This window comes from Eurypyga helias, unplaced genomic scaffold (assembly GCF_000690775.1).
Source record: "Eurypyga helias isolate BGI_N326 unplaced genomic scaffold, ASM69077v1 scaffold13318, whole genome shotgun sequence".
Classification (NCBI taxonomy): domain Eukaryota; kingdom Metazoa; phylum Chordata; class Aves; order Eurypygiformes; family Eurypygidae; genus Eurypyga; species Eurypyga helias.
In genome coordinates this window covers 1-9849 of record NW_010267658.1, presented here as the reverse complement: position 1 = coordinate 9849, position 9849 = coordinate 1, and the positions used below count along the sequence as shown (strand labels likewise).

General features: G+C 57.3%; 1 protein-coding gene across 1 annotated transcript in view; it reads left to right on the top strand.

The window, feature by feature from the left end:
* The window catches only part of LOC104514000 (metabotropic glutamate receptor 4), a gene marked incomplete at both ends in the record, with an annotated part of 37762 nt that extends 30744 nt beyond the window's left edge, over positions 1–7018 (top strand). Inside the window, 3 exons of the mRNA XM_010157511.1 lie at positions 280–416; positions 1006–1941; positions 6784–7018. Coding sequence (XP_010155813.1) covers positions 280–416; positions 1006–1941; positions 6784–7018 — 1308 coding nt within the window. The remainder of the gene's footprint in view (positions 1–279; positions 417–1005; positions 1942–6783) is intronic.
* Between the last annotated feature and the right edge of the window lie 2831 nt (positions 7019–9849).

The window sequence follows — 9849 nt, the reverse complement described above, 5'->3', positions numbered from 1 at the left end:
TGGAGCGATCAGGTCTCCCCTGAGCCTCCTCCTCTCCAGGCTGAACCCCCCCAGCTCCCTCAGCTGCTCCCCAGAGGAGTTGTGCTCCAGACCCTTCCCCAGCTCCGTTCCCTTCTCTGGACATGCCGTTAGTGTCTGTTTTGTAATGAGGGCCCCAAAACTGGACCCAGGATTCGGGGTGCTGCAGCCAGCATCACACCAGAGCCCCCTTCAACACCATCACCCAGGGCACCCCGTGCTGCTGGGTGCTGCGGGTGCTGAGCCCTCCCTCTTTTACAGGCATTGCTGGGACTCCCGTGACGTTCAACGAGAATGGGGATGCGCCGGGGCGTTACGACATCTACCAGTACCAGATCAGGAACTCCACTCCCGAGTACAAAGTCATCGGGCAATGGACTGACCACCTCCACCTAAAAGTAAGGCCAGGGGCTGGCTGGTGCCTGCGGTGTGGCCATGCACGTCCATGCCAAGGGGAAGGTCCTGCAGGTTTCTCCTGTGCCCATCAAAGCCACGTAGGGTGTAGCAAACCCGCCTGGAAGGCAGGGAACCCCTGGGTACAATGTTAGGCAGCTGAACTTGGGAGGGGTCAGAGGGGAGGGTGGCCCCTGAGTCTACACTTGGGCTTCAGCCACAGCGACCCACCGTCAGCGCCTGTGACTGTATCCCACGTGTGACTGTATCCCACGTGCTCTGGGCATCCGACTTGGCAGCCCTGACAAGGGAAGGGGAAGGCAGAACGGAGCAGAGGGTGTTTTCCCAGGGAAGGAGGCATACTTCCCAGGGAAGTTTGGGGTTTCTGGTGTTGAACCTTTCCAAAAGGCCGATGGAGAGCTTGACCGCCTCCCTGTCTCCACGCTAGGCAGGGCTGGGGTCCTTCATTGGGTGGGATGAGGGGCTGGATCCGGGCAGCACTGCTGCGAGCAGAGGCAGGGCATCCCCCTGTGCCCCAGGGTTGCTTGACTGATGCCCAAGCATCAGTGGGGCTGGTGCCATCTCGCCCCACAGGTGGAGAGCATGCTGTGGCCAGGGGGCGGGAGCCAGCTCCCCAGCTCCATCTGCAGCCTGCCCTGCAAGCCAGGCGAGAGGAAGAAGTTGGTGAAGGGCATTCCCTGCTGCTGGCACTGCGAGCGCTGCGACGGCTACCAGTACCAGCTGGACGAGTTCCACTGCAAGAGGTGCCACTTCAACGAGCGGCCCAACGAGAACCACACCAGCTGCACCCCCATCCCCATCATCAAGCTGGAGTGGAGCTCGCCCTGGGCTGTGGTGCCTGTCTTCATCGCCATCGTGGGCATCATCGCCACCCTCTTTGTGGTGGTCACCTTCGTGCGCTACAATGATACGCCCATCGTCAAGGCGTCAGGGCGGGAGCTGAGCTATGTCCTGCTGACGGGCATCTTCCTCTGCTACGCTACCACCTTCCTCATGATCGCCGAGCCTGACTTGAGCACGTGCTCCTTGCGACGCATCTTCCTCGGGCTCGGCATGAGCATCAGCTACGCCGCCCTGCTCACCAAGACCAACCGCATCTACCGCATCTTCGAGCAGGGCAAGAAGTCGGTGAGTGCCCCGCGGTTCATCAGCCCTGCCTCCCAGCTCGTCATCACCTTCAGCCTCATCTCGCTGCAGCTCGTGGGCGTCTGCGTCTGGTTCATCGTGGACCCGTCCCACTCTGTCATTGACTACGAGGACCAGCGGACTACAAACCCCCACTTTGCCCGGGGCATCCTCAAATGTGACATTTCGGACCTCTCCCTCATCTGTTTGCTCGGGTACAGCATGCTTCTCATGGTCACCTGCACTGTCTATGCTATTAAGACCCGCGGGGTCCCGGAGACCTTTAACGAAGCCAAACCCATTGGGTTCACCATGTACACTACTTGCATTGTGTGGTTAGCCTTCATCCCTATATTTTTTGGGACGTCGCAGTCGGCAGAAAAGGTAAGGGAGAAGGGGAGAAGTCTGGCTGGTGGCCCTGTGGGCTGCAAGGAAGGGGGCTGAGAGAGGCTGACATGTCCTAATGAAGGAGAGGTGCTCCTCTGCCGTCCTGCCAGCTTGGGAATCGTGGTGGGAAGAGCTGGTTTGCAAATCCCTTGCTCTGCTGGGGAGCACAGGCTTTCCTCTTTCATTTCATCCCTCTCCCTCTGGTTTTCTGTGCCCTCTCCAGACAGGTTAGCAGTGGGCAGCACAGGCTGCTGCTATGTGGGCTGGGGGAGGATGAGGCCCCAGGGAAAATCCAGGTCCCTGATGTCATCAGCACCATTTCTGCATGGAAAAGGGACCAAGCGCTGCCCAGCCAGTACCTTTTCCTGGTGCTGAGTCAGTGATGGAGGCTAATCCCTGAAATCCCTGAGAGCTGGAAGCAGTGGAGGGCAAGGGCAAGGGAGAGGGAGCAGAGCAACCCCTCAGCGTGTCCCTTCCCTTGCCGGTCTGTCCTCCTCCCCATCCTCAGCTCCTGGAGGGTGGTCCCGGTGCCGGTACCCACAGGACTGAGGCCAGCCTGGATGAAGCTCCGTGCTCAAGTGAGAGGGAGTGAGAACAAAGAATAAAAATCTCATGAATGAGACCCAAATCCCCTTTGCCTGCCAGCCAAAACAAGAATCGCATTTATGTTAAATGCAAATAGCTCACGCCTGCCAGCCCAGAGCTGCCTGTGACAAGTAATCCTCAGTGTTACTATTCCCTGGAAGTCCCTGGGGTGACCCTCCACCCGGATTCCCTCTCCGGACCCATCACAACTGGGATAATTTCCCTGAGTGTGTCCCTCGTGATGCTCAGCTGCTGACACCACTTTTGGGAAGACAAAAGGGCCAGGGGTGGTTTGCTGAGAGGCCTTTTGCTGTGGACACCAGAGTTCCAGATGTGTCCTGGAGAGCTGGCTCTGCTCAGAGCATCAATCCCTGGAGCTCGGGGAGGCCAGGTCTGCACAGGCACTTTTAACCTTTGTTCAACCCAAAAGTCTCAACCAAGCCAGCCCGCGCTGGCTGGAAGTGTGAAGGAGAATTAAAGGAAATAAATGGAGCCTTTTGCAGCATTTCCATTTTGATGAGATGGCAGGGGAGATACTAACAAGAAAGCAGGTTTTTTAAGAAATTATTGCAAAACAAAAGCTCCCTTAAAGCCTCCTTAATGTGCTTGGCATACTGTGGGTAATAAAGATGGAAATGATAATGATTGTAGATTATGCGCAAGGTTGCTCACCTCTTCACTGCAGCTTGTCATGGGATAATTTAGGGCTGCCAAAAGCTGGCTGTCAAGCAGCAATTCGACAATAGGCTGTGCCTCACTTTGGGGGCTTGTAATGTGCAGGGCTCCTCTGTTATTAGGCTGCTAACAAGCTGATTAGAGGCGGAAAAAGTGATGTTCCCAACTCCCCTTGGACGCAGCTCTCTTTCTCAAAGCCTGCTGCTGCCGTGGCGTCCGCCGAGCAAGCCCAGAAGGGGTTTGTGGTGTTTCGGCTCGGCCGTGCCGCCGTGGGATACGAGCTCCGAGCGTCTCCAGGCTGTGGTTGAAGCGCGATGGATGTGCTCAAAGGGGATGTCGCAGTCCCCACACCCTGGAGGAATTGGGTGCTCGGTGCTGCCTCGATGCTTTAGCTGCTGCTTTACAGTCCTGGGGAGAAAAAGGTCAAAAAGGTGTTGTTACATGGCTTGCACAGAACATCTGGCTCTGAACGTGTTCTTGGGATGGACACTGAGGGTATTGTCATCACCCTGGGAGGTGCTGGTGCTCCCCGGAATGCTCGGCGGGGCATCCCCAGGTCACCGCACAGACCGAGGCCCCGCTGGGGTCCGTGGAGGGTCAGCACACCTGGGAAGAGTCAAGCCAGGAGCATTGGCTGGGCCATTATTCTTCCTATAGAGCACGGCTGGAGTTTCACTCGAGTCCTGAGGATGCCGTGGGGTAGACTCACACCTCCAGATGCTGCCCCGACCCCATCTGAGCCTGCCGCCTCGTGGTCTGGAGGAGGTGGATAAAAATCTCCATTTTTATTTGATTTCACTGTACCTCGTGCCTACAACTTTGCATGGAGGTGGCATATTATTATAACAAGTCCCCCAAGCCTTTTCTGAAAAGAACCTCTTATCCCTGCCGATCCCAGCGGATTACAGAAATAGCAATAACAGAGGATCTAAAGAAAGAGACAATTTCCTGTGCTGATAAGGCAGCAGCTGAACAGTGGTGTCATTGTCTGGTTCTCTGTTTATCACATTTGCTTTCCGCGAGGGAAAAGAGGGAGAGAGGGAGGAATGAGAAGGAACTGGCCAGTGGTTTGATTAACAGCACTGGATGAGGGTTGAGCGGGTTTTCCCTTCCCCGGCACCCACAGCAGTGCAAAATCTCTTGTAGCTGGGTCAGGCCTGGATTTGGAGGTGGGGGTTGCCAATTAATGGCAGAGATTTGCTCTGGGACAAACAAGAACTGCAGGGCTGTGCCTTGAGCCTGGGCTGCTCCACCCCAGGGCAGGACAGGCTCATCCAGCCCTGGGATAAGTCTGGGCGCAAGCACTGGCTTAGGAACTTGTTCTGGGTCATTTAGGGTGGCTGCTGTCCCTCAGTGTCATCCTTTTATAAGTGCAGCGAACATCTCAAAGGATTCCGGAGGAAGCTCAAGTGTCGTTAACCGAGGGGCAAAGCAGGTGCCTGGGTTGGGAACCAATTAAGAGAGTAGGAACCAAAATCGTGAGAAATGGTCAGTTTTTGGTGTGGCCAAAGGTTAACCGTGCAGTGCTTTGTGGCTGTGTTTAGACTCTGGGCTAAAAACACTTCTCTCTGAGCTGCGAAGGGGTTTGCGGCGGCGTGATGCAACGCTGTCGAGGTTGGCGCGGGCTGCAGCGAACGGGGCTGTCTGCCAAATGCATCGTTAGGGTGAAGGTAGCCACGGCAGCCCTGGGAGAACTCCGAAAGTGTTGCAGGGGTTTGAGGAGAGCTAAGAGTTGGGGGGAGCATGGGCAGCCTGGAGCTGGTGCCATGGGGGCTGCCCGGGCTCTCAGCAGAGGGGAGTCCCCCGAGGTGCTGGGGGCTGGAGCCCTGACCCAGGGCGCAGGGAGAAGCGTGCGTGGAGAGGTTTTGCCCGAGCACAAGCTCTGCTGCTCTCTCCCTCTTCACCAAAATGCCTCCGAGTCCCGAGGCACGGGTGGGAGTTGCTGCAGAAGCAGGAAATATGGAAATTGCTGGATTGCAAAGTGAGGCTCCTCCGTATGGCTTCTGCTGAGGAGCAGGAGGGTGGGGAGTGGGGAGGTGAAGGGCTGCAGAGCCTCAGCCGTGACCCACGGGGTGTCATGCTGGTGCCGAGCAGAATTGTGCCGGTCCCTGGGACAGGGGTTGGGATGCCTGGAGTTGGCGTCGCTGTGCTGCCCTTGCTCCTGGCAAGTCCAGGATGCCTGTGGTGAAGTCTGGAGAGTCTCAGCAAGGGAAATATCCAGAAAGGGAAGGTAAAAAAAAAGAGCAGATATTCTGGCACAGAGATATGTTTTGACTTTCCTTGATGAAATGACATTTTTATTTCCAAAAACTGCCTGGATTGACTCTGCGTGCATCGGGAGAGAAGGTGGAACAAACAAACCAGCACATGTGACAGCAATAGGTTTTATTCTGGGGACAAACAGAACTTTTTGGTTGACTCAGAGCAATCTTTGTTGCTTTTTCTTCCTTTGGGTTAAGTTGGAACGCTTTGGGCCCAGGTGTGTGTTTTCTTTGCATGGTCATGCCTGGGACCCACAGGCCCTGGGGTGGGACAGCAGCCCCGGCGGGGAGCTGTTGCCTCTGCCAGCCTGCGCTCATGGGTCAGAGCTGATTCCATGCATGCTGGGACCTGTGCCAAGGCACCCGAAGACCCGGAGCCCTCTCCCTGCTCGGCCTGGAGAGATCCAACAAGTGAGCTGTGCCGTGGAGGAGAGAATGCTGGAGGGGACGGAGCCCTGTGCTGGAGCAGGGATGCTGCTGGAGTGGGGATGCTGACGGAGGGGCTGGCCCACCCGGCCTCCCGTCTTGCTCGGGGTGAGAGGTGGGGATGGGCGGAGGGAGGGTGTCTCCTCGCCTCCCGTGTCTGCCTGCTTCAGATGCCCCCGGCTTGTGAAGAGCCTGCCAAATGCTTTCCATAGAAAAATGGATTATTCTACAGTCAGATTAATGGGCTTTCATTTTGCAGAACATCTGTCACTGTTAGTCCTGGACAGTGAGCGTGAAATTAGTTTTGACTGCAGAAAGGCAACGTCGGTGTGTAATATGTGACTTACATGACAACGGCCCAGGGAGCCAGCTGGGGAATGGGAATTACCTGTTGAAAGGAGATGGGGGACCGGGGGGTACCCTGGGAGTGGGTGTCCTTGTGCCCATCACCGCAGCATCGGAGCTCCTGCTGGTGGAGTATGTTGTGGGGGCTGTGGAGGAGAGAGGGAGGGTGAAGAGGGTGTGGGGGCTCTGTCTCTGGTGATGCTTTTGAGTTGGGGTGCTGGCAGGTTGCTGCTGGGTGGGTCCTTGGCACAGGGAGGCTATGCCAGGGCCCCAAAATGTGTGTCAGAGCACCGGCACAGCCTCCCCACGTTAGCAAGTGGGGAAAGAGCAAAATGAGTGGGAGGTCTCTCAGGGTGCACCTTGGCCCACGCAACAAGTTGAGTCTAATGTTCAAGACCCAAGACTGACAGCATTTCCAGCCCGGGCTCCTCTTCATTTATTTAATCCCAACATTTCCACGTTCCCCTGTTTCCTCCTTTCCCAGCTGACCCTTCCTGGATGCTACAGGGCGGTGGTGGGTCTCAGCTCGTGCCCTTGTGTCTTGCAGGTGTACACGCTCACCGTCTCGGTGAGTCTGAGTGCCTCGGTGTCCCTGGGCATGCTCTACATGCCCAAGGTGTACATCATCCTCTTCCACCCGGAGCAGAACGTCCCCAAACGGAAGCGGAGCCTCAAGGCGGTGGTGACGGCAGCCACCATGTCCAACAAGTTCTCTCAGAAGGGAGGTTTCCGCCCCAACGGAGAGGCCAAATCAGAGCTCTGTGAAAATCTGGAAACACAAGGTAATGTGGCTCCCTGGGGGTTTGGGGGGCTGTTGGGGACTGACATGGTGCTGGGAAGCCCAGAACTCATCGGTGGGCTGTGGCCGTGTTGTCCTGCGTGGGCACAAGCAACGCTGGCAGTGTTGCCCCTTGGCAAAGGGACATCTCGGCTCCCTCCTGCCCCATCCCCCAGAGTGAGGGCAGCGTGGGAGGAGATGCATCTCACAGGCTGGGGGCCACCCTGCTCCCCTCCCAGTGAGGGGACAGCATCATCGCCTGCCTGCAGGCAGGGGAGATTCCCACGTGTTAGTTTATTCCCACACAAGGAGCGCAGTTTTCCATCACTGCAGCCCCATAGCTGAGACAGGACGCATCCTGCCTCCCTCAGACTGGGATAGCTCCTGGCAATCCCATCCCTCCACAGGCCTGTTTGCATTATCTGCTGGGTGGGTGGCAGGGGAAATAATGCTGGAGACACGCTTGTGCTGCTGCTGGGTGAGATGCTGGCAGGGGCACACGGAAACCTGCTTGAACACCTGGAGAAGGATCCTGATATCAGCACACTCTGGGGGCTCGGCAAACCCTGGGAAAGGGGGTGCTTGCCTCTTCTGCATTTGGGTTTCCAAAACCAGAGCCTTGCAGGAGGAAGAAATGGTTGGAGCCAATGCTACTATGGTCCTTTGAGAAAAGAAATCCCATTTGGGCTAAATCTGAATAAAACTCCACGGAAATACAAATATTCCTCGTGTACGAACAGAGTTTCTGGGTTCCAGCGTCTGTGGGTTGGAGACCAAACAGCATTTCCATGGAAAGTCGTGATTGTCTTTGTAATCCCACGCTTGCTGTCGTTCCAGCCTGGGCTATTTAATATCCCTTGGCATCTCTGTCTGACCTCCGTCTCCACGTCGCTCCGTGTAATGGCTCTCGTTGGCGATAGCTCTGCACATGATGTCTCTCAGTAGGCTGTCGCTCTGCGTAATTGACTCTTGCATCCACCTTTCTGCCCTGTGAAGGGCAGCTACACGGTCAGGCCCCTCTCGCTGCCCGTGCTGGAGGTGGCTTCTCTCAGCTGTTACGGCCGATCTGTGACCTGTGGTCCTACCCCAGCGTGGCAGTGGGTCCCTCTGTCCCCCTCATTGTGTCTGTGCAAAGCTGGGGGTATCGGTGGGCTCCACAGGGTAAGGGTTTACTGGGAGCATGCCAGCACTGTCCCTGGGAGCCACCCCATGCCTGACTGCCCTTGACACCTGTGTCACCAGCTGCGATGCTGCAGGAGCGTTGGCGCGTGCGACCTTTTCTCCCTCCAGCCACACGCAGCTCCTGGCCAGGGCTCTGCCACCACAGAGGGCTGATACTCCCCTTGCAGCTGGTCTTGGAGGCCTGGATGCAGGGAGCACCTCACCTGGGATCTGAACCGAAACATTCCCATATGCTCTCCGCCGCACTGAGCATCCTTCTCCCCCGTGGGACTCGCAGCAGGAGTCTCTGAGGATTGTACGTGCTGGGAGCAGGGAGAGCTGAGCCTCCCGTCTGCTGCATCTCCGTCTCCGATGCGTCTCGCATGGGGAATACAGGAGCTCGGCGCGAGCAGGGCTGGCAGCACGCTGCGGAGGTGTGCCAAGGCGGGAGCCATCAGTGCTGGGAGCAGGAGGCACGGTGGGGTTGTCAGCGCAGGGCCGAGGGGCTGTTTTTCACTCTGTCACTGGTGGGTCACGTATCCTTAAATAAACAACAGAATAAATAATTCACGGGGCTTTGATATGGGCAGATTGGCTATGAAAACATTGCAGCTAACAAATAGCTCTGTCAGCTCTAATTTCTTATGGCCTATCTAATTGTTATCTGGGAATACCAGTCTGAAATCTGCAGCAAGGTTCATTTGTCAGCGAGGCGCCGAGACAGAGGAAGAGCTGCTGGGCACCCTCTCCGCGCAGTGCCGTGGGGATGGTCTCTGCAGAGCACACGTTTGCGCTGCTCGTGGTGTCTTGGGCTTTGCTGGCTGTCCCAAGCGCTTGTTTGTGCCCTTGGCTGGGAGGTGTCCGTGTGTCCACGGAGCCCCAGGGTACCTGGGGACCTCGTAGTGGGGTCTCCACAGGGCACCGTGCCTGGCCGAAGCGCTGAGACAAGCCAGGGGGTTGCACGCTGCCGCTTCCGCATCTCCCTGAGCTGTGGCTGCTGTGAAAAGCAAGCGATGTGTTGCAGCCTCCGAGCCCAAAGGCAGCGGTGCAGCCCTGCGGGGAGCGGCGGGATTTATGGCTATCTGGCGTTTTCCTGGCGCTGGGCCTTGCTGCGGCTTGCCCGCTGTCAGTCTGGGATGCGGTGGTTTGGAGCCGTCGCTGCCTCCTCTCCTCGTGTGTTCGACCCCGTCCCGAGGGCTGGTGTGTCTGGGGAAGCTGGGAAGCAGGTTTGGGTACGTGTTCTCCTCCAGCACCCAGGCACAGGGATCCTTGGTGAGGGATGCAGCCGGGCTGGCTGGCTTTGTGCCACCCACTGCCGGTGCTGCCTGTGCTCTCCTGCTCCAGCTGCCGGGGAGCGGGGTGTGGGGTGCCCAGCTTGGAGCCCAAATTGTGCTCACGCAGGACTGGGGCAAGCTGAGCTTTTGGGATCACAGAGCACCTGTGGGTTTGCTGTAAGAGGTTGCTGAGGGAAGTGAATGGGGGCATGGGAGCACGTCCTCCATGGCTCATGTCACACCCTGGGTCTCTTTTTGGGATGAACTGTCTTTAGAGAGGTCCTGAGGGCTGCTGTGGGGCTCAGCACCCTCGCAGAGCCCTGACCAGATCCACGAGCAAACCCCATGTCACGTTCCCACCGGCATCTCCTGGCACGACGGTCAGGTCAGGGTGACGGGA